This window comes from Bacillus rossius (genome assembly GCF_032445375.1).
Source record: "Bacillus rossius redtenbacheri isolate Brsri chromosome 9 unlocalized genomic scaffold, Brsri_v3 Brsri_v3_scf9_2, whole genome shotgun sequence".
Lineage (NCBI taxonomy): Eukaryota > Metazoa > Arthropoda > Insecta > Phasmatodea > Bacillidae > Bacillus > Bacillus rossius.
The window spans coordinates 12,616,168-12,641,719 of NW_026962013.1; the positions used below are offsets into that span (position 1 = coordinate 12,616,168).

Sequence of the window (25,552 nt, forward strand, 5' to 3'; positions counted from 1 at the left end):
TTTTCAAATTACTTCCCGATATGGGAATTGTTTTATTTGCGCAATGTGTGACTATGAGAATGTCCCAAAACTCAAGCCGATAACATTATTAATTATGGTTCTGAATAAAAAAATTCAATAGTGTGGTAGTTTCGAGAAAAAAAGCATTTTCTCAAAAGTTTTTAAATCCGTGCCTATTTATTAGATACTGTAACTAAAACTTTTTATTACGCAATCATAAATAGCAGTACTATTGAAAAAATTCTAAGTAAAATCAAACCTGCTATACCTTTAGAAAAAAATTATTTGAAATACTTTCGGCCAAAACAAACAAACTACAAACAAAAATGAAACGGGAATTGCAACGCATGCCTGGCATTAGTTTCCAGTTTAATAACACCGGGGCCCTGTAATGTTGGAATATTAAATAACAATCGTGCCAACCTTCAAGTTTTGATCTCGTTGTTTGTGCGAAGTGAATTATGAATAATGTTTAAGGGGAATAATCTTTTACTGAAATAGTTTTTGGCCAAGTTCTCTTTTAAGTTGGATGCAAGTTAGGTCACACACTATTTCAAATGTGTAGGGCATATTTTTTAATTTTCACAAATTGATGAAACCAGCTGTTCAATAATGTTCGGAATAACGCCTGCAGTGTGTGCAGTTTCTTCTCCGGCACTTGACAAAGCAATTTAAATTTTCTCGGGTTCTTTGGAAGTCAATTAAAAAAAAAAAAAATGTTTAGTTTATCTATTTAGCAGGCTAAAATGTTTTAAGTATTTTTTCGAGTTGTGCATTATTTCAGCATTAAGTTTCGGTGACAAAAAGGTCGCGTGATTGTTTCTCTCTCGGGAATTTTTTATAGGTTTTGGATTGTAATCATCACACAAGGGTGTATTATTAAAAAGAGTCTAAGTATGCATAAAATGTAACTAAAACAAATTGCTACAAGATTATAAATTTGGCCTACCGAACTACAACTCTAATAACATAAATCACTTAAAAGGTCACATTTTCGTTTAAAAAAAAAATGAAAATACAATTGAAAGTTACAATTACCCTCGTACCCGGCGTTAGGAAATTTCTACGTTTGTGCAGCTGGCAGCCGCGGTGTCGTGTTGGTTTGAGCCATGTACCGAGGGGTCATATAAAAATTGTAGAGAGAATGAAAAAGAGCCAGGGGGGGGGGGAAGACATGGCCGCCATTACAACCCCCCCCCCCCCCCCCCCAACAAGCCAGTGACCCCCGTGAAGAGTGGCGGCGCGCGCACATTCGCATGCACGCACGCACCCCGCCGCCGCGGCTATTGATTTGCGAGCTGTTGGCCCCCGGCACATGGAAAAGGGGGGGGGGGGGGGGGGGGCAGCGCCGAGCGGAGGGCTACATAATAGGCAGGCCTGTTGCAAATGGATGTACGAGGTATTATGCTGCACATGTCAAAAAAAAAAAAGTCCTGAGTTGGGCGCGGCCTTGGTCCGGGCAGGATTTCCATGTTTGCTATTTTTTGGTTTGGCCGTAATGAAGACAAAACTAATTTTTTAAGCGAAAGTTCGAAGTAAATGCCTGGTTACAAACGTTTTGTGGTATCTTGTATTAATTTACCATTTATATCTACGTGTGCCTACCATGTCTTAAAAATTACACACATCCTGCACATCTTATGTTCCTTGAAAAACTGCACCCAATGCCACATGATTGTGGCACGGATTCGACTTTCCACAAAGCAAAAAAAAAAGAGCCTTTTCATAATTCAGTACTTTTTTTTTGTCCCCAGGTTATTCATTTAAAAAGGACAAAAAATCACAACACACCATATGTCACACTTTCAGCAAGCAACTGAAAAATGTAATATAGTAGTCTTGAGTGACAGAGCATACAATAAACAAAGAGAACAAGTTTTTTTTAAATATAAATTATCTTATCGCACTGCGCTATTCAATCTTCAATAAAAATATTAAGTTGAAAGCTTTGAGGTACTTTTAATAATTTAACTGCATTGGTAGTTGTGAAACGCAATGAATTATAAATAAAAGTTAGCAGTTATTTTTTGGTAACGAACTACTAAATGATAGAATTGTGAACGACATTAATTGGAATTTTAAGCCAATAACAGTGTATATCAAAACGAAATAGCGTTGAATCTTTTCGAGTAACTTTTCTGAGCATGAAACTTAGTAGTAATATATTGCTGGTTTGAACGTTGAATGTAGACAAGGAATGATAGAAACTAAAAAGTAGCAGCCTAAGATAGAATAAAGCGTTTCGACATAGTGAATGGAACCATACTTAAAACATTTTTCGTCTAACTCTGAATTGATTCAGTGTAAAGGACCATGTATTTTTAATTTAATGCATTTCATTAACGATTGAAGGTGTATTTACTTCTTATGGGGCATGCAGGAATGTATGATTTACAGTAGGATCTCGCAACTGATAGTAGTGAGTTTTTTTTTCAGGAATAGGTCACACAAATTAACACTGCCAATCAGTTTGTAATATAGGTGTTTGATATGCGCGACGTTTTAAAATGTTTCTTAATGCGAATAAAACATACTTATTATTTTTAAATGCTTCTTAATTTAATTATCTCCCCAAACTGTTTCTTAATGCGAATAAAACATAGGTACTTATTATTTTTAAAACTTTCTTAATTTAATTATCACCCCAAACTTTTAATACAAACCAGGGGGGTGGGGGGATATTACCAGCCAATCTTTCTCACACAAGTAGGTATAATTTTTTTTATTTACTTCCTGTTTAAAGTATGTAATTTATATTTTTGGGGAATTAAGGCACAGTCCAGTCTCCAGTGATAAATATTCTCTTTACACACGGATAGCGTGACAGCGTCGTCTTCAGCGCTCTGATGCAGACTGCGGGTCAGGTGAGCCGATAGCGGCAAGGCGAGGCGAGCAGCCGTGCCCTGCCTGGGCTGAGTCACGGCCCGCGGCGTTGCCAAGCGTCGCGCCGAAGCGCAGCGTTGCCACGTCCGCTCCGCAGTGCTGACGTGGAGCCCGCGTTCCACTTACGACCTTCGCGAAAATACTGTCGCGTTCGTATGAACATCACCTTATGTTTCACGTATGTGCGTGTGTTATCTTCTGTGTTTATATTTTAAAACATGTTTATTACATTAAAAGTTGTTAGAAAATATGAACGAACCGGGCATACCCAAATCTTTATTTTTGACGAAACATACGGCGAAGGTAATGTGTGCATTCTTATCGATTTCTTAACAATCATGTATATACTAAAGACAACAATGAATGCTAAATATGTTCGTATCGTAATTTAACAGATACTTAAGACCCGTTACATTCTGAACCACTCAGAATTTTATACTATTTTGTCGGCTTTTTGTTCGCAATCTACGTAGGATCTGATTTAATGTTTGTCACACTGTCACAATTACATGTTTGACGTATAAAATGTCATTACCACAGCAACACTCTTAGCAAGATACGTTATCAATTTTTCGTCACACGGGTTAAATTCAAGTTAAACAAATGCGTTGTGTTGCTTCACTAGTTTGATATTAAGTACTTAATATGTACATTACAAATTATCTTATTAAATTTGCCAGTTTTCCATTAGTTAAACATTACATTCTTAAACGTACACTTGCATAGTACTTTTCAGGAAGAAAAAATAAATGCACAGGGCACTAACACGCGTAGTAAAAAATAAGTAGCATTTTTCTTACAATGCCTGCGATAGCTTAAACAATGGCAGTTAAACTGTTAGCGTAGCCTTGAAAAAAGTATTGAATAAACATCCGGGAGTTGTTTGTTAAATAAAAACCTTGAATATCGATTTTAAAACGACAAGCAAGACACTGCGCTGTGAAACGTTGTAGATACGCAGTTAGCGAAACGTTTTATGTACGCGTCGGCGGTTTGGATAATTCAGACGTAGATCTTGCAACGCCGCCTGCCGGGAGTTTTTTTATGCCCCCGTCATGAAATTGCGTTCTTCCTCCCCACTCTTCCCTGTAGGCAAGCGGCTATCTTTTTTTAGTCCTGTTTTCTGAACTCGTGACCGCGGCGTCACCAGCTCTCTCATTGGCTGGAGACGCCAGCCAATGGCTTGTAAGGCCAAGCCAGACCCGAGCGTCGCCTCGGCTATCTTCGGGTCCGCCACTTCCGTGCCGAGCACAGTCGAGAGTTTGAGGTTCGCCACGCAGCAGCTGGCTTGGGTGGTGTGGAGGAGCAGCAGTACCAGAGTTCTTTTCTACTCACGCCAACGTTTTTAAAGCAAAGGAAATATAATTTACTTACCATTCTTAGTGGGAGCTGCGTAACAAACAGTAGAAATGAGTACGATTTGTATTTTTTTTTTTTTTCGAATTATCTTGGTGAAAATTTTTTTTTCTGTGGAGATAAAAAAAATGATAGGAAAGGTGCAAGATACAAGCTAACACTATTTCGACTGTCGTTTGTGCTTAACGAACGTGAAAGGACTATTGCGAGGCATTAAATCCCTTTCCCCCGCCCAACTGCGCAGTAGCCGTGGTTGCCTTCGACACTGCTCTACGCTCTACCTCGCTTACGTAGCACTGCACACGGTTCCGCCGGCGGTCGTGCAAGCGCACTCCGTTCGTGCACGCGCACGTTCGTGTCTCCGCATCCACAGTCCGCATTGGACTGAGCAGTCGTACTGCGGCCTGAGCGTGCGCGCGGCCCGGCCAATGGGGAGCGTCGGCTCGGAAATAGCTCCTTGTAGGAGGGCGCCTTTTGAGGGGAGGTGGGGGCTATGGCAACCAGCCAGTAATGGCTGCCAAGTGATTTTTATCTTCGCGCGGCCTCCCCTCTGCTGCCTTTTTTTTTTACAGCCCGCCGCCTCTTGGAGCGGAGCTGTGCTTGGCTGGCGTGCCTGCCGCGCCACGGCTGGAAAAAAAAAAAACTCTTTGACGCAGCTATTTTGGGGATACCGAAATATTTCTTGTAAACTAAACTTTTTTTTTAAATTTATTGGCATCGTTTTGTGGGTTTGAATGCTGGCTTTGAATTGCAGAGATACATTTCTGCAACAAGTGAAATGCTCGAAGTTATAAAGGTGTAGCTGATTTAGTTGATGTTAATACTTAATAGGTTAATATTCAATCTTGACTGTAGAATTACACAGTAGTGGGTTGTATGTGACAGCCCAAAGTGCGCGTGAACGAACACCGAGTTTGTATAAGGAAATTATTATGATAGTGTTCGTGTGTTTGCGATTTGATGCGCCATTTTGTTTCCATTTGCGTTCCATTTTGACGGATGTCTTGTATAAGATAGTCACGAGCCGCTATTGCATAATAATCAATGCATTTAAAAGTAACCGCTCAGGCATTAGTCGTAGAATCTCTGGCATGTTTTTATGGATTTTTTTTTGTTTTGCTGGCACAATATCATTAAAGCCAAATCTACAATGACACGGAAGCGAAGACGAATCTCACGGAATGTAATACTCGTAATGGCTAGCATACGGACACGGTACCCAGCTCTTCCTTTTACTTTACTCCGTGAGACCAGTCGAAGTCCAGTATTTTGCCATATTTGTAAATATTTTAAATACGTTCAAATTTTTTTTTTAAAGAACAGGAATATCTTGTTGTATCATTACTTAAAAATTATTAAATAAACATAACTCAATTCGAAAACTTTATTTGAAAGGAAAATAGTGGATCAGCAACCAGAAGCACAGAATTCAAATTTAAAAAAAGTAGTTCGAGGAAAAATTTCTTATCAACCCAGTCTCTCGAAAGTACAGTTTAAAACCCCAACTTTCGAGACCATGTCATGCTGACCGTGTTATATGCTCGGTGTTCAAAATGTTTACAATTAGGTTGGTTTATCTGTTTGTAAGTTTTATTTCATTGGTTGTTATTTCATAGGTTTCCTTGCATTGTAGAAGCGGCAGACGAATAGTGAAACGTTAATATCGTGCATGTCCGTGATGTTACCGCCTCATCGTGAAACGAGCCTAACCGCGCCATAAGTCTTGTTGAGTGCTGCGAGGCACCTCGCGCAGACCCGCGAGAAACTTGCGGAACTGGTCTTGCAAACTGACTGCTCCCGGTACCAGCATTGCATGTTTTTTTTTTTACCGTTCTAGCACCTACTGCAGTCAATAACACCTGCAGCTCCTTCTACACCACCGCTTGACTTGATGTCTCTGCACGTAAGCTAGACATTTGCTTGTCCGATGGCATTGCAGGAACAACAACCCTTCGCTCCTTCTTTCATTGCATTGTGGTGCAACGTTTCCGTTTAATAATTATGAGAGGGTACATGGTAATTTTAATATATTTCTTCACTCCGCCAAGTTAACAGTCGACATTGCTATGTCAGGAATCAGTACACATTATTTGAAAGTCTCGAAACATACTACGGTCCTCACTCAAATGGCATGCAGCTTTCGGCTTATATCCCAAGAGTGGTTCAGTAGTCATATCATTCGAGTTCGATTCTCGGCGGGGTAAAAATCGAGATTGTTCACGTGACGGACCTTAAAGTAGCCCGGGGTTGGTTTTCTGGGAGTGCTTCCGTATTTTCCCGTTTGCTACATTCTTATCTCGCCTCTCTTTATTGTCTCTGATTTCGCCGATGATATATTTTATGACAACTTATTTTAAGTGTATTGGGTTGGGAGGGATCCTTATCAAGCGGGGTTTCAACCATAAAGAAATGTAGCATGCATAATGTGCTTTGATTGGAGATTGGCCAGCCATGGCAGCCACTTAACTCAAGACTGTAACTAGTTAAGTCGGGTTAGTGAACCTGCATATACTCAAAGAAAACCCTGCGGATTGCAATAGGTGATGTACTAAGCAGGCAAGTTAAGTGCACGACTAGGATGTCCAGGAGAAGAGTTGGGCTTGGCAGAAAAGTTTCTTTACCATGCGTTGTTTGGGTGCTTGGCCACGAGGGGCGCATGTGCCCCTGCCGTCACGCATCGGACTGCCAATCAACGACACAGAGACGTTAAGCACTAATGAATCAATTAATTTAAACTGGGGCAGCACTCAAAAGTAAAATACCGAGTGAGATGCAACAATGGTTAAACGCTTGGCCTCTCACGAGGGATGAACGGTTTTGAAATCCCTGTCCGTCTTCTGTTTTTCCGAAATCACTCTCGGCTAATGCTGGGATATTCTATGTCATAGGCTTATCATAATTTCTTTGAATTGCGATGTTGATAACGTTTCTCATGATATAAAAAAAAAAAACATTCGCACACCCGTCCGGGTTAGCAATCGCGACCTGAGCCATCACGCCAGTCTTTGGCACATTGTTTCAGCGAAGTGTTTCCTGACGTGTCTTGACTAGATGAAACAGAATTGACCGGTCTTCAATGGAACACCCCCCCCCCCCCCCCCCCTGGACCTCGCGCACGGCACAGCGCGTCCCGCGGGGGTGCCGGGCCTGATTCGTCGTTTCCTCATTGCAGCCCCTGTCCGCCGGCGGGAGGCCACCGGGGTCCTGGCGTCCACGCGCCGACCCAGCTCTCTCTCAGTGCCTCCAGCTGCGGAAGGAACACCAAGTTTGTCACCGTTCAATGTCTCGCTGTTCGGTGTTTGCAGGCAATCACACTTCAGCCACCCGTGAAATAGCGAGACCAGTGGTGTATTTAAAAATAATAGAAATAAATAAATATTTAAATTTTAACACGCGTATTAAAAGAAAACTCACGTTTCTATTGACACTAACACACTGACACACGGGTCTGCAGAAGTATTTATTTATTTATTTTCTTAGCACCCAATAGACTCAGTTGATGAGCAGTGGCTCTCTGAATATAGGGCCTGTCGACATGGTTACCGTAAGCCTTAAGATGTAGTTGCAGGTGGTATAACAGCTCACCTTCCAAAATAACATTTCTGTTTTCACTGATATTTGACAAATATTTTCTCAAACTGTGTATCGGAGGGTCATCTGGGAGGGAGGAGAGAGAGTGTGTGAAGAGAGAAACTACTGGTTTACAACGCCCGCCATGTTTTTCCACCGGCGAAAAATCCGGAATAGAACCTTTTTTTTATTGGGAGGCGAGTAAACATAATATTTGAACCACTGTGGCCTCCATGAATAAATTAAACAAAATACGCGACCCACATAACTTTTTAGTTAGTTGAGATGCCACATTTCATTGTTCTTAATGAAACGTAATAGCCCAACTTGTATAATGCACAGAGCAGGACGACTATATATATTTATTTTTGTCCTGTGAATTAAGAAGTACAAAGTTTTATTCGCAAAAATACTTATTTTAAACTGAGCCATATCACACCATTTTGTATCTATCAGATGTTGATAATTTGTACAACATGGGCATGACAAAGTAAATAATAATTTTCTTATTTTCATTATTGTGTGTGATACAAATTAACGATTTCGGCATGTAACCTCAGGAAGGAAATAACTTATTTCGTGCGCCTAATTGTTAGACTTCAAGGCAACTATAAAGACTTTGCCACGAATGTTTTGCATCAAGAAGATTCTAAAGCCGGGTACTGTAGTTTGTCTAGCCAAAATTTAAACATCAAATATGTACTGCTAGTTGCGACACTGAAAGCATTTTCTTGACCTTGTGTTTCAAGAGGATAATGGTTTTTCTGCATCAATTTTATTACTACGTTGCTCCGAGGAGTTAAGTCGCCATGCGCTCGAAAACAACCTGTACAACTGACCGGGAATGGTTTTTTTCCCCTCCCCCCCTTGTTGAAACACACAGTTGTGTAGCTTCGAGGCACGCGCGCTGGCCCGAGAATCCGTTTCGTCACTTTTCCCTGCGACATCCTTGTGCTGGCTTCGCCGAGGCCCCCGTACTGTGTGGTCGGGAGTCCAGAGGGTGTGGTGGCGACAACCGCTGCTATTGTTGTTCCGGCCACTCCAGAGATGTTCCGTTCTACAGTTCCAAGTCTTCTCCGAGCCCGTGGAATCTTACTGCGGGGATAAAGTTTTTAAATGCACCGTGGCATCGTTTAATTGTGGCGCTTCACGCGGATGCACTCGCCGGGTTCCTCCTCCCCCCCCCCCCCCCACACATTTTTTCCCAATTCTTACTGATTTTTTTATAATAATATTTAATTACGTTATTTATTCACGACCAAATTCAGATTTTGGCTGTTTTACAATCGATACTGGACCAAAAAAATGTGCATAATTAAATATTAGATGAACTTCATACTCATACGATACAATTTAAAACAAACACAAATTTATATAAAAAAAAATGCAGCACAGAATTTAAACGTTGCTTTTATTAATTGAACTGTTTTTTCGTTATGAAGGACTTATATTTTTTCCTGGACGAGACGAGTGAAATGTGGTTTAGCTCCCACGATAGGTCATTCCACATTTTTACATGCCATGGAAATGAAAGTAGTTGTATATTTGTGTATGAATTTTGGGTACCTGAAATGAGTTCTTAATTCTCGTGTTGTGATAATGGTGAATGGAATTGAAGCTGACAAGTTTATCTGTTGGATATTGTGGAGCACTATTACTCCTTTCAACTGAGACATTTTTACTGTAATTACTATACTGGATAATGTTTAATTGAATAAAGTTCTACAACCGCATTGATTTTAGTCATTGTAGCAAAATAATTTCATTAAAATAATTGGGGCAGTAACACGTCACAAAAATTTGTGAATATAAAGATGTTACAATTATTTCAATTTTTTTGAAGTGACCAAAATTCGTGTTTGTCATAGAACTTTAAACAATTCAGAGACTTAGTGTTCTATCTATAATACTTTCTCTATTATTGACATTAAAATTTTTGTTCAGATACAACTTCAAAAACGTATACCAGGTATGGGAAGCACTAAAACCATAAGTCCTGTGAGGTTTTCTATTTATTTTGTAGAGAAATTAACCTGCAGCCGAAGTTTGATGTTATAATTCAGACTCAGCCTGTGTGCCCCCCCCCCCTCCCCCCCGGCTCCTTTCCCCCCCCCCCCCCACACACACACACACACACACACACACACGACAGCGTCATGGTCACCGACTAGATCATCTTCTGTGTTTCCTTAACTAGGGAGTACATACACCTGTATACAGTCCCGTGTTCCGAAATATTTCTTCATAGGTATTAGCAAATATGTACGATGAAATATTCTGTTCATTGTTTGTGCGCAAGTCCAAGTAGAATAACACAAATTGCGAACACATAACACAGATAAATGTTTTGGCCCGCCATTTTTTTTTTGTACAGCATTCTGGCTCTTGGACACACGGTGGCCTGTATTGCTTTGCAGTTGATCGACCATATTTTCATCAAGTAGCTTTTTTTTCTTTAATATTGTTTCTTTTTCTGAACAGATACATAATTACGGAAACTTAAGTGGTAATTTGATTAAAGCCGGATATTGACAAAAGGGCTGTTTTGGTGATGTGTTGGTTCTTGGCATGACTTCGAAATGTCTTGTAATTAGTTGTGCGTCTGCATGGAATGAACTTCATGTGAAGTGAGTGGCCAGTGCAGTGTTGTTGTGTGCTGATTTGTCTTACTTTAACACTGTGTTGCATGCGTTGAGATGTGGGCTTTTGTAGCATATTTTATTACTTCTGATAAAGAGACAGAGACGTGTTTCTCAACCACTGGCTTTGCGGCTACCAGCGATTTGTTATGTGTGTATTCTATGCCTTTTATACTCATCCTTTTATTTGCACTAGTACTGGTTCACATCTCAGTTTTCTTATTCGTAGGTTTAGTGTGTTTGGAAAAATAAATTGCTATTCAGCCGCAGAATAAACAATGGATTTTTTTTGGCTAATACCAAGTAAACACGAGATGTACTCGCAAACATAGGATCGCCAGCGTTCTTTAAAAAAAAGTTAATTTAAAGGAAAGTAATTAGATTGGAAAACAAAGGATGATTATTATGATGATAATAATAATGCTAAAAAAAATTCTAAACACATTTTCATTAAGTATTGTTAGTAATATTTAAATAGTATGATGGGATGAATCAGTGAATTGGTTGTTAATTACGCTCGTCATGTTGGAATTTTTCTTATTAAAAAAAATATAGTACGAGAGTCTTATAGTAGGAGAGTCCACTAAATTATAAATATGATTTTGAAATTTTAAAGAATCTTTTTAACTAATAAAAAATAAGTTTCCTTCATGTTACCTATGGCTCAAAACCATATTTTTAATCATGTATAAAAGCGGGGTTAAATTGGTGTTTTAAATTACAACCAAATACTTTATATGAAAACACTTAAAAATAGGTTATAAACTTTTTATATAATTATTTAGTAGCTATTTGGACGTAAACTATTTCCGTGTTGTTGCTGAATGTATTAGGAACATTTATCTACATCTTAATTTAATGTCTGTAATAAAGTAAAAAAAAAAATTACCTCAAGAGTTACCCATTTTACTCTAGAATTATGTCCAATGTCGAGCATGTATTTCGTACTCATTGTTTTTGTTATTACAGTTAACCTTTGCAAACATTTTTTTTATTGATTACTGGTGTTTAATGCCATGTTAGGCTTTAGACCTAAGTTCATATATTATAAAAAATGGTACTCTCGACTTACCGTTGTACGAATGTATGATGTCACTCTTGGGGGAAAAATTATAAAGATCCACACACTATTTTTACTTTTCCGTTGAACCAGGAGGAACTTTTAAACATAGGTACTCGGTATGTTATCACGGTTACGAGCTGGAAGCCTGTGACGTACATACATGCATGCATAGCAGTAGCAACAGGATTGCTGTGGACGTTTTGGTACGGAGCCCTGAAATTAGAATCATAAATTATTTGTGGGTCCCGAATGACCTCAGAAGTGAAGGCGACTGGGACCCGAAAGTAGTTTGATTTGTCTCATAAATTATTTTCTTCGGTGAAAATTATACATTGCTGCATTACAGACCTTCGTATATCACATCAGCTTGTTTGATTTTTAGATTTATATTTTGAAGTAATTAAAAAAAAAAAGCTATGCTGGTCGCTTTCCTGTCAGAAAAAGGCGGTGGTTGAGAGTATACGTGTAAGCTAGTCCAGCTAAATCTGAACACTTAAAAAGTTTATTTAAGAATGCCTGTCCGCGGAGGCGCACAATTTTACTAGCAATCCTTGGGTCTGGGGCACATCCATTGAAGTTGATAATTGCGTATATTTAACAAAAAATGAAACTCCACATTAAAAAAGAGCAAGGGGACGTGGATTTTGATAGAGGAGGGGACATTAAATTCCGGTCCATTTATCATGATTTCCGTTTCCCTCTGTTTTCCGAAATTTCTCGAATTGGATATAGCAATGGTACTTCAAGCCATGTCGATTCTCTCACGTATGCCCCTGAATTGTGTTATTGTTGTCGGAATGCTCGGCCTTGCCGACGGGAAGTGAAACTGAAGTGAAGTAGATGGAAGGTTATTGGCAGGGCTAGGGCAGCGGTGAGTCGGGAGGACGCGGCGGAGAGGCTACAGCCTCTGCTTGTTGCAGCTATGGACGGGTCCAGAGTGTCAAGCTGCTGCCCCGCGCCAAGGACGACGACGGCTCGGCGGGGCTGTGCGCGACCGTCGCCTTCATGGACATCAAGTCCGCGTCCAAGGCGCACAACATGGAGCACAAGCTGGACGAGCGATGCCTGAGCACCGAGTACTACGAGCCCGCCGCCATCCCCGGCGCCTCCGCCGCGCCCCTCTACGTGTCGCCCCGCTTCCCCCACGGGTGAGTAGCGACGTCTCCTGTCCGCCCCCGCCCTCCGCTTCCTCCGCTTGGTCCTCCGAGCACGTGACTTTCTCGCCGGTATCGCGCATAACGTGAACTATTGCTACGTGAAGACCGGGCAGCTTCTGACGACATGCTGCTCACAGCTGGCCAGGGCGTACTCCCCTCCCTTTCACAGGGGGGGGGGGGGGGGAGCGGGCGGCGGCGACGCCGGTAACCTTGCTTTCGACCCCGCGCCGCCGCCTTACGTAACGACGCCGGCGTGAGTCAGTAGTCACGTGCTCCGGACTGCCTCCTCCTCCCCGCCCTAGCGTCCCTCGCAGTCCTGTGGTCCCCTTAAAGTCTTGTGCGCATGTATGTGGGTCCCCCGCCCCGCCCCGCCCCGCCCCGCCCCGCGACGTCCCAACCCCTGGTGAGCGACTACGGCCCCGCTCCCGTGTGCTCGAGTGCCGCAAGCTTTCCCGCGCGTCGATAGAAAAAAAAATATACAGTGTCTTCGCCCGTACACGTGTGTTGTCTCGAGTGCGCGTAGCTGCAAGTCAACCAGTGCCAAAGTGAGGATTCCGTAGCGCAGTGGGATTGCAGTGCTGGATTACAGTGCCTCGCAAGTTGCCGGTTTGTTTGGTCGTTGCGAGAAAAAAAAAAGTGTGTTCCTTCTCTTCCTCTCTTCGTTGGTCACCAGGTGGAAGGAGGAAGGAACCTTTAGCAGGTAAATACCGTGTGCTGCGGGATCGCTGAGACTGCGCGCTGCAGGTAGGTGTAGTGTTTTTTGTTTTTTCCTTTCCTTCGCACTCGCCGCCAGGATGTGAGAGCGATTTGAGACGCTTGCTGACTTGCTTTCTGGTTTTGTTCCTATTTTGTGTTCGTAACTTTGTGGGATTTGATTTCTGTAATATTTAACAACGTGTGTACTTGAGACGCTGGCCACGGATGTGTGTTGATTACATTTTTCATGTTGGTAAAAAAGAGTGGTTTCCCTGATGATGGTTGAGTTCCGAAATTTTTTTTATGCTTGTGTTTGCCTTGATAGTAGGACAAAAATTACAATTCTGTTGCTAATAAAATCGTAGGAAACCATTCAAGTTAAGCAGTTTATTTTTTACAAACCAAGTTTACAGTTATGGCAACGGTAATTTTATAGTCTTCGTATATATTTTTTAAATTGTGGAGTTTGAAAATTGTCCTTAAGTAATGGGGAGAGGCACGAGAAAAACATTCCCCTCCCCCGCCCCTAAGTTTCCCTCTACATTATTTGCTTACTTACGCACTAAAATACGCCTTATAAATCATATAAAGTTTTTTCGTCTATATATGGTCAAAAGAGATTTATTTGGTCAACAATGACCATTTACCACTTCCGTAAAGGTATTTTCACAATTAAAATTGCTGTAATTTGCAGCAGTTGTCATCACTGTACCTGAGATCATTTAACTATAGTGCCCAATATCATGGCACTGGTTCAATCGTTATTCAAGAAACTAGCCATTTATGTAGGAAAAATTGAAAGAACAAAAAAAAAGGGGGGGGGGGGGTAATTTCTGAAGAAATTCCAAACAATTTACAGAACAACATATAAAAACACTTTAATCTACTTTAAGTATCATTTAAATTCACGTTAAAATCACGCTTTCAAAAAATTCAAAATTTCTAATAATGTATATAATACTTAAAACGCAACACAAAACGAAACTAATGTGTTTGTTTTTAAACCAGTTTTCATTTTCAACTAGACTAATTTTTATACTAGCAGTTTCGGGAGTTGGGGACGTAATTTCTGACCCGCACACACATCAGTGCCGGTATCTGAAATTATACACGCGCACTGCTTTTTTCGTGAACTTTTGCAACTTCGCCGTGCTTACTGTTGATTACCTGTCAGTGACAAACTTAGCAAATTTAAGTAAAATGCATGTTGGTAACGTGATTATAGAGCCCCTCCCCCCGCCTTTTTAAAGTAGTTAATAACACGACGTGAAGTGGAATACCAGTACACCTGAGACGTGATGTCACTTCCTCGAAGGCTAACATATTTGGCGAGTTTACCGGCCACTCGTGATGTGACTAACTCAACCAAACTAGTTTACTTGTTCACACAAGTTTTGGCGTGAGTTTTGTGTTATTCATGAATTCATGTTGCTCTCTACCTGTTCTTACTACATCAATTCAAAATTGAACATACATTGAACACTGTCATTATTGTTAGAGGTTTTAACAATTTAGTACCTACTTAACGCTGTTTGAGATTTTAACGATTAATCGAAACACAGCAGTGGCAAGCGAGAGGTGAGAAAAGAATACTATTCATCAATCTACTCGCTGGTCAGAAGTGAGCGGCTAGTTAGCGAGTCGGTGCGATTACATCGAGCAGTTTGTTCGTAACGGATTCGCCGACGATTTGTTAGTAAACTTGTCTCCTGTAATTGACTCTTCGGAAGTCCTGACATACTTCCAGGAGATCAAGCTGTCATATGTTAACTCTGCATTCTCAAGAAGAGTAGTTTTTGCGTAAGGCTTATTTGTTACAGAATTATTGAACCGTTTGGTTACTTATCGTAGCCATTCTCACGCGCAGAGCTCGCGATACAGAAGACCTGGCGTACTGACACTGGATTTCATAATCGGTGGGTTGGGGGGCGCTTAGGCTGATCTATGATGGTCCGCGCGGGTGGCTGCGATAATACAACGTATCGCATTTCCCGTTCAGACTACTGTGAATTATGTGACTAATTTTTCTCATGAACCACTTAATAATGTGTGTCTTATTTGTAAAGATAAGTCTAAATAAAATATTTTTCGGCTGATTCGGAATGGATTCATTTCTGAGAAGAAAAAAAATTTCGTCTTCTGAAATCTTCTTTTAACATAGGCGGTGTTGTTTTCCGCAGAAAGCCGACAAGGGAAAAAAAATCGTTAGATAAAGTTTATCGGTAGGCGGGGAGTTGTTATCTGGGTGCGACGCTGCGTTGTTGCGTCTAGCCAGATCGACTTGGCAACGTCGCATGACGTCAGCACGCCAGATGCCTAACTTCCGGGAGTCGCGGCGACGCAGAACGGCGGCAGACAAAGCCTCTGCCGCCATTGTGCGTGCGGTGTTGCGCGCACACATAATGGGGCATTTTTATATGTCCACGACTCCATTAACATTCGTTTGATACCAACACATCATGAAATTTGTACATTTAGCTGATAATTCAAAGAAAATAACTTTCGACAATTTGCATAATCATTTCTAATACAACATCCACATTCATGGATAAGACATCCTTATCCTCAGGCTTCACTTAAAAAAAACTGTCGCATTTAATAAAGCATTAAATTATTCTAGCAGTTATATCACAGCTGTTTTGACTATATGCCAATCGTCATTATGTATTGTGTATTCCAGCTTATCAGAACTTAAATTGTTTTTAATTTAGTAAAAAATGCGTTAGTGAAATGGCCTTTTCCTTTATTATTACGAGTGGGGAAAACGGGTTCGTAAGGATAGCACAATTAATTTTATACAGTTTTATTTGCTACTAATTTTTAAAATTCTAATTAAATCACCACACTTAATGTCTGTTCACAAATCGTTAAGTATCTGACAAGTCCACAGCTCGCACTCCTCACTGGAGCTAGGCTCGACAGTGGTTCGCACCTTACCTCGCACCTGTCCACACACACTCGCGTGTCTCTTGCCACTCGGTCACACACGCACGGTCCCGTCGCTCCGCGCCTGCCCCATTCGCCGAACTCGCACTTTACTCAACTGGTTTGTTGGAACTCAACTCCGCGGAGGCCAGTGTCGCCGCTTTTTTACCCGTGGCCGTCTTTCTGGAACTGACTGGAGTGGTTATGACGCGTCGCGTCATTCCGGGCCGACCCGACGCTCGAAGCGGCCAGAACATCTGCGCTTATTCACGCCACTCCACGAGGCGGCCTTTGTAACCCCGCGGATTTCCCAGGCCACTTAAGGCCAAGGAGAGGGGGAGGGGAGGCCGGGCAGCTATAATCCCCAAAGGTATGCGTGCGTGATGTCAGTGGCCGTGCGGGGCCACAAAGGCCGCTCCTGTAACTGGCACGCGTCGCGGCCTTGTCTCCTGTGTTCGCAACAATATTTTGACAGAGCAAGAATGCACTAAACTACATTGAGAGAGAGAAAGAGAGAGCTAATATGTTAGCTCGTGCCCGATGTGTGATTTGAACACACGAAACCTAGAGTGTAAACCGTACAATGACCACACTTTAGTTGAGTTCAGTTCATTATGAATAATCCAGGATTATAGGCACTTGCGAGTCGACAACACAGTATTGAGCTATGCAAGGAGTCACATGGAGAGGCAAGCGAAGTCGACGGACCTGTGCGTGTTTTTGACATATTAATGTAAGGCTTTAAGGTGTCATTTCACAAAAATATTGTACCATTTAATTGGATAAAGTACTTTGTTTTCCAGAGAACTAGATTTTCCAGCTTTTTATCGGTATTTTCCTCTGAAATCACGGAAGATTGTAAAACTGAAAACAGGGTTGCTACTCGCCTAGAAAACGGGGAAACTTCAGGAAATTTGGGGCAAAGGAGTTAAATGTCAGGAAATTATGTGATCCACAAGCTATATCTAGCATGAGTATCCATGTATTTATTAAAATGGAGTGTTTGTGTAGTTCTAGATTAAATCTGAGCAATAATGTATTTTTGAGAATTCCTTTTCTTTTCCTCCAAAAAACGTTACAAAAAGTACTTGTGCGTGATACTATAAAATGTTTCTCATGTTTCACTTTTGGGCTTAGGGTTATCAGCTGTCTCTGAAAAAAAAATATTTTCAAGAAAACTGTGTATTTGGCCCAGAAATAAAGAAAAAAACACAAGCTTTAAACCATCCTCGTAGAGCTTTGGAGTTCAAACTACTTTTCTCCGAAAATATATGCTAATAAATGCGTTCTGGATATATTTACTAGCAAGACATGATAGTTAATAACTAATTGCGAAATGTTTTTGAAATATTATTTATGTTCCCCCATGACAATGCAAGTGTTGGACTAGACCTGCAAGAACGATCTCTTGTCGCATAGGGGCAAGTATTGATTGGTGTTCAGTGGGGCGTAGCTATAGAATATCTGGATATACCTACATGAGGCTATGGGTGCAGTCTGTTAGGTATGCTCATGGCCGATACCAAGCTGCTAAAACTGAATATAAGAAAATAAATGTAAAGAAACTGAAGTCAAAAGAAAGTGATGGCCGCTAGAGAGTAGCAGTGATAAAGAAAGAGCTTGAAATTCTATATAAAAAAAGTATCTTAAAAAGTAACTTTCTCGGTTAACATATTCTTGGTTTTAATCGTCTAACATTGACGCTGAAAAAATATTCTTCTGATGAAAATTATAACTTTTATATTTACACCTGTCAGCTGTAGTGAAATTGAACTTTTTTTTATGTGTATAGCCAAGAATGTTTTTAAAGAGAAAAAAAATACATTTTGTACGGAAATCGGATAGATTCAGAAAATTTTTTAGTAGAAAAAGTGGGAACAATGTGAAAATTTTGATAACGTTAGCTTTTAGAAAATTTCACTCGTTCGTAGGATGCAGTATGTCTTTCTTGCGTGACAGAGCTGTGGAGGGGGAAAATTGTAACGTACATATTTATATTTTCGTTTCAATTTATTTACTATGGCACTCGTGCATCATGTAAATGGCAAAGATAATTAATATGTTCGTTATTTAGCTCACAATAAACTGAAAATAATTTGGTTTCTAATATGGTTAGTTGCATTGGAACATGACACAATAACCAGTCCCTATTTATGGCTGCTGTATGTTTACTATCGTCCTGCTGAGAGTAGTACAGTACTAGTAATCTCATTTTATGAGCACTGATTTCCCTTTGTCTTTTAAAAGTTAGTTTTAGGCCATATCGTCCATGGTTCCGTCTATGAAGTGAATGTCTCTAACCTCTTGTTTTTCAGTCGGTAGAGTGTTTGCCACGTAATCGGTAGTTAATATATAGTTTCGTCTGAACATTCTGGGTGCCATGAGATCCAAATATGTTAATTTTATGTTCATCGGTCCACATTATATTATACCAGAACTCTTGATGCTTAGTTAAAACGACCTTGGCAAATTTCCGTATACGAGCTTGGTTCAGTTCACTAACATTGAACCTTTTTCCTAGGCCTTCGTCCATAGTATTCTGCCCTATAAACTACCCTATGGATATTATTATTGCCTCTTCTAAAAGTGCTTTTATATGAAGGCAACTGTGCGAAGCAGTGTATCACAGTAAGAATAATTATCATGCATTGCCATAGGCGAGGCAGGTGTCGATGTCCCAAGAGACTGTGACATCGGAATTCTCAACGTGTTAACTCATTAAATGTAAGTAGTATGTGTACGAACGGGATTAATAGCGTGTTATGTGAGTGACGTTAGAAATCCAATTTAATGCTTTCGCTCATGTTGTACAAGTATCGGAGAATAAATATTAAAATGAGAATATGCTGTCTAATGTATTAAGTGTGTACAATTTCGTACTTTATTTGCCTTACAGCTCTGTACTTGCATGAGGTGTATACTTACTGTATACTTAAAGCACACTGAGTGTTTCTCTTATTTTAGCACTCTCGGCGAGATCTGCCGGGCATTATCTCTTCTTCCGCCAGTGAAAGAATGTTGCTAGAGGGGGTTTAGAGAGTGCCTCGCTGCAAGAGCAGGGTTGTAAATTAGTGATTCGTTTCGGCGGTTTTCTGTTGGACGGTTTTTGTTCGTTCGTGGGTGTGTGCTTTGTGGCCAGTCGAGGTAAGTGGTTGTAGCAGCTACAGTTTAAAGGCATGGGGCCCTGGCATCAACCCCCTTTCCCATCATCAACTCCCTTCCCCATCATCAACTCACCTTTTCCCACATTCTTGAGCCTCTACTCCACTTAGCTGCCTCCTCTCCATCTACCAGGGAGTCCAAAATCCTGGAAACGTAACGGAAGTTGCCTTCTGTTACAACCAAGGGTATGAATAAAAGTGGGCATGATAGTATAGCAGAACCGACAATAGAATTTGATAATTCATACACACACTATATACCCAAAGTGCTATCAGAAAAAAAAAAACAATGCAGTTTCCTACTAAAGCATTTGCGTATCGGGGTAGCAATATTTAACTAAATACTGAAAACTATACAGACATTTCAGCCATTGATGCATGCATATATAACATCCGGGGAATGTATTGATGTCTTATCTTCACGTGCAAAAAAATATCCAATGTCTTAGTATTAAAATATAGTCATGCAATTTTCGACGGAGCATATTTTTTCCTTGTTTGCAAATTTGGGACTAATATAAATATGAAAAAAAAAAATCCTTGTGTGCTTTAATTTTCGGTCTCACGCGCAATTTTTTTTCTTTCGTTTTTTCCATTGTCATTACTTTTATCAACTGGCTATTGTTAAAATTATAATCGGTACCTCCCTTGCGTTTGTTGTTCTGGCATAAATATTTTCAACAGACACTCACTTCATGGGTGTAAAAAGTCGCGCAAGTTATAATAATTACGAAGATTTGCGAGCCTTTTTACATCCGGGATGTTAATTATACTATGTCAAGTTAAATTTTTAGCAGTAGCCCATAGAAAAATAAAGTAATTACGAAAAAAACTAAAAAAAAAAAAATGTCATGCGTGGTTTATCTATAATTTTACGATTATATTATTCAGCTCATCGAGTTAATTATAACTAATAATTAATTGAGATCATGTAATCTTGAGTTAAAAATCTTAATGTAGCACACTTTTTAAAAGTTACGTTAATATATTACAGTGTTCTATAACATATAAGGCTATGTCGAGAAATCATAATAATATTTATTTTATCTAGTGAACGAGATGAGCTGCCCGTCTTTTGTCGATTAGGAACAAAGCTATGCCTAGAATGACCGGTAACAAATTATGGGAGTTCATGAGTTTTTTGGCGCCATGACGTTTTGTTTTTGTCTTGTACCTATACATATTTGAAGTTTTGTTCACATGCTAGATTTGATAACTACAGTTCATTTTGGTTCTGGTTTCTCTTATTTCCTGTGCGAAAGATGTCTCATTTAGATGAGAATCATGCGCGATACAAGCTAACGTAAATTGATATATAAAAAATACTTGGTATTGCACAAATGACTCTATATGTAGGTTACCAATGTGTTGGCTATACAGATATTGCCTAAATTAATACGATGATTGTTAAAATTCCTAAAATAGGCGCTTTTCTATAATTTTGCATGGATTTGTGAAACATGATGCATCCCAATAGAAATTTGAAAGTATCTCTATTTATCTAGTAGGGCCTACGTTGTAAACGAAACCATTACATTGTGTAAAGTGTAGACTTAGTTTTAAGCCCATGCAATATTTTTTAAACTTTTTTGTTGATATACATGGATATTGGTTCTACGCGAGACTGATAAGAGAAAATAAAGTCCAATGTATAATTCGTTGAGAACATGCTTGTAGAAGTTATTGTTGTCTCCTAACGTGCGTGAGTCTTGCTTTGGGTGGTGTTCCATTGAATTTCCTCTCCCGGTTTTCAGTTTTAAATTCACGTGGACGCGAGACAGGGCGTCGGCGCGGCTCGTCCAGAATATACACGGCGGGAGCTGCGGCGAGAGCGGGCCAGGAATAATCCCGTCTCCCGGAGGCTGTGCATGTTTCATGATGAGCGATGAGCCCGCGGGAGGGAGGGCGGGCGGGGAGACTTGGCAACGCCGCGCACGGAGGTCAGGCCTGACGTGGAAAGATGGCGGCCGGCGCAGGGTTGCCATAGCGACGGTCGAGAGAGCTCTTGCTTTCCTTCCTCTCCGGCCGCCGCGCCGGTAGCACGGCGAGCCTGGCGGAATCATTAACCAGTGGTGCTGTAACCGCAGCGCTAGGATGTGCTGATATATTAGACACACGGCGCATGGGTGCAGTTGAATCGTTCTTAATTAAGCACCGGCTTCTTGAATTAGCGTTTAAGGTCCGTTCGCACTATCAAAACTTTCGCGAGATTAATATGGCCCCACTGCATTAACGTTAAATCAACGTGTACTTTAAATCTTTTGAACCAAGACAATTCGAAGTAGTTAACGATCTCTTTAAAAGGGTATCTTTGCACTATCAAATATATAATATTGAGTTGTACGACTTTAGCGTAGTACATATTATTATCGCAAACTAAGTCAATATAATAGCATTTTAAGTATTATTTTAACAATAGAAATTCAACTACAAACTTATTCATGCGTTATGTAAAAATGTTAAAAACTTAATAAAACAACGTACGTTTTTACTTAAAATTATTAAATCTTTTACGTACAATATAACTAAACTTAATTTCGGACGCTATACAAGTACATTATACATTCAAATCTTGTTCTGTGTTAAGCTTCAACCCTATTTAATAAATTTTAATAATTATGGTTAAACTAAAGTAATACCGAATGTTGGAATTCATTTTACGTTATTTACAAAATTAGCTTAAAATTAATATTGTAGCCTACCTATATTTTAAAAACTACAGTTTCTTTTTAAAATATGTTTGGATACACACGCTTGAATGTAAATTTCGCACTGAGAGAATTGATTGATTGTGACTATTCGCTATTAAATATCCAGCCTAGAGTAGATAATCTAAATACTGACATTTGTTAAAAATGGCTGCCACCCAATTACATCAAGGAAGTGTTGACATTCCGGTTACACTTGCCATTATTATTTTCTTACAGGTCTAATTTAGCGAAAAATTCAATGGAAGTTTTACATGTGTTCGTTCTAAAGTAAACGCCTTTGAAATAAAAATTCACAAAATAAATTGCTTTACTGCGTACAATTTTTTTTTCATAACATGTCCTTTTTTAAGTAACATTTTTATGGATTAGTGTAATAATGTTTCAAGAAATGTAAACACAAGCCTCTGGGCCTACGTCGATATTAAGTTTGGTGGAAGGTTACAAAACAACATTAAAGCAGATGAGTCCGCTTGTAGGTGCTTGAACTTTTACAACTTTTTTAAAATTATTTTATGCAGAACTGTTATGCACGTGATGTATATACAAATTGTTTTTCATCGAAAAGTGAGCACATACATTCGACAGGGAAATGACGCTAAAGTCATTGAAGCTCAAATTATACCCACTATGCTTTAAAAAAAAAAAAAAAAAAAACAACCAGACTAAGTTGAGACCGTGAGAGTTGCTTAACTAATTTTTGTAACTTGTGATTGTTTAGGTTTTAATCTGCATCCATTTATCATAATGTGTTGGTTTATCGCTCTCAAAATTCAAGCCCATGAAGTTAATGAAAAAATTAAAATAATGCTTTTAAAAGTTTGTGACTAGATTTTACTACAGCTTGTAAACGCTTCTATATTAAAACATACTTTATTTATATATCATCAATATCCATAACTTTAATTGAAATAATCTTTCAAAAAAAAGCTTGTTGCGAGCTTAAATAACACTAGTCAATATTTACTTTAAATTACCTATTTCACTCTCTGGCGACAAGCTTTTTGAATCGCATCAAAACATCAACATGATTAAAAATTATTTTTTCTGTTATTCACTTTCCCTAACAAAACACACAAAACAAAACAGCCATATATATTTATATTTTATTCACAATAATATAGGTATGTAGTTTAGGAGTCACACAAAATTTGGGATCTCATTTACTCCTAGGGCTTTTTTTTTTTTTAATTTTAGAGTTTAATAAAAGCTTGCTTGTTTAAAACAATTTTTTTACATTAAATTTATTTTTTGTGTGGGTGTTTGGAATCTTTTATATTTTGAATGACAAACTGTTAGACAACTTTTAACAGTTTGTGGACCTCTCCGTTAGAACTAAATTAATTTTAGATCTGCAACTTTTAAGGTTTAAAGCCACTATTGTACTGGAAACTTCAAGACATAGTTATATGTTATTCAAGAGCATTTTATTTTTGTGTAAAATATTTTTAACTTCTTTAAAATTGACATTTTAAACAATTTTTTCACAAAATGTTTTAATAATGAGCTGAAATATTTTTATTAGGAAGTAGCTTGGCTTCTGGGTTGTAGCCGTGTATAATTCACCGACGGTTCGGTCGACATTGCAGTCGCCATCATCAGGGAGCAGTTACCCCAGAAGCCAAGCTACTTCAGACAATGGCCGTGAAAGCCTGCGAACATTAGTAATATTTTGAATAGGTTTGAAGTGTTAAATATTATTTTCGTAAACAAAATTACTGTTATTAATTATTGACCCTTTTTTTTTATAAGACTTTTTCCTTAGCTGTTTCGTCGCGGAAACCATATTCATTTCACTACTGTTCAGAGAACTGCAGTGGCAAGCCTGCCGCCGCGGGTTATTCCACCCTCTCGGTTTCATATCCAATACGGCTTTTTATATTGTTCCTTAAAAAAATTATTAAATACTTTAGCAAGCTGTGTGTGAGAGAGAGTGAGTGTGTGTGTGTGTACAATAGATCCCAGCTTATTGACGCGTGGTTGGTAGTGCCGTGCCGAGTTCGTGGCCCGCGGTTGGCCAGCCTGGGAAGTCACCCCGCGGTCGGGATCAGTCACCCTGCTATTTGGAGCAGTGCGGTACCTGTTACTGGGTTGCCCGCCTATTGTCAGGTCGCCCGCAGCCAGGGCTGCTCAAACTGCGGCGCCTCGTCTTCTCTCGCGGCTGGAATTACTGTCTAGTTGTGTAGGTGCTCAGATCAACTGCTTAATGAAGCGACCCCAAGCAGTCATTGCTGACTAACAGGGATATCATCATCGCCGGTAGCGGACCCAGGGGGCCGAGTACCCGAACTAGGCATCGAACCCCGAGGCCCGCGGGGAGTCCCAGGGCCGCCGAGTGCGGACCCTAACCTCCTGTTTTGTGCCTATATAATAATAAGTTTTGACAGGGGATTGTGAAATAACGGACTTTCGAAAATTCGCTGCTAAGCTTGGTCCGAGTTTAATTTAATTTAATTTAGAGGGAAATGAATTAATTTTTTTTCGTTAAACTAGAGTTTTGTCCAGTCCTCCTCGGTTGTGGCGGTGGGGGGGGGGGGGGGGGGGGTGATTTTATGTTTAGCTGAGCGGCTGGCCTTAACTGCTCAGGTTATCTCTTTTTTTTTTTTTTTTTAAGGTGCTGAAAATTCTTTTGTTATAGTGTGATCACAAACTACGTGTTTGGTGAGAACATGTAGCTTTTGAACTCCATGTCTATGGGAATAGTACGTATTTTTGTACGATTTTGTTGTGATTTGTAATGTTTATTCAGTGTTACCGTACTCGTACGCTAGAAAATTACTCCTATTAATCTCTGTTGCTAGATAACACTAAAAGTATGTATCGAAACAGGTTCTGACCACACGTAACTTGTCAGATAGACTATACAATTTTTCCCCAGGTTCAGTTTGCACTGTTAATTCCAGCAATGCTAGTGCAACCAACGCTACCAGTATGTTATCTTAATATATATAAATCCAGTGTCCTGATGTTTTTTTCCAGTGAACTCTTCACCAAGTCAACCGATTTCGTTGAAAATTGGCATTTATGTATAATTTTTTCCAACTTGAGACATAGGATAGTTTTTATTTCGATTAATGGTCTTAATAATTTATAATTAATAATAAACTGATTATCAATTTTGATTGGTGTTTTTAGCCCGGGAAACAGTGGGTACTTCGTCTCCATGACAACGTTGCGTGCTCGAGAGTCGGGAAACCATCGGTGCTATTCGTTTTTTCTTCGGTACATTACAAAGCATTTTATTAAGTTTTTGTCAAAATTAATTAATTTTCATTTAATTTCATTTCATGTATTATAACTGTAAATAAGAGATTTGGTCTCATTTCCCCCCCCCCCCCCCCAATTAATACAACCGTGCGAAGCCGGGTCGGGCAGCTAGTATAATATGTAATGT

General features: G+C 39.7%; 1 protein-coding gene across 8 annotated transcripts in view; it reads left to right on the forward strand.

Annotated features, from left to right (window-relative positions):
• The window catches only part of LOC134543353 (protein split ends-like), a 201,515-nt gene that overhangs the window by 91,302 nt on the left and 84,661 nt on the right, over positions 1-25,552 (forward strand). For 7 of the 8 annotated variants that reach the window (XM_063388333.1, XM_063388329.1, XM_063388331.1 and 4 more), the window contains exon 2: positions 12,432-12,659. The exons of the other annotated variant lie outside the window; for it this stretch is intronic. In XM_063388333.1, the coding sequence (XP_063244403.1) occupies positions 12,517-12,659 (143 nt within the window). In that variant the 5' untranslated portion in view covers positions 12,432-12,516. The remainder of the gene's footprint in view (positions 1-12,431; positions 12,660-25,552) is intronic. 8 annotated transcript variants of the gene reach the window in all.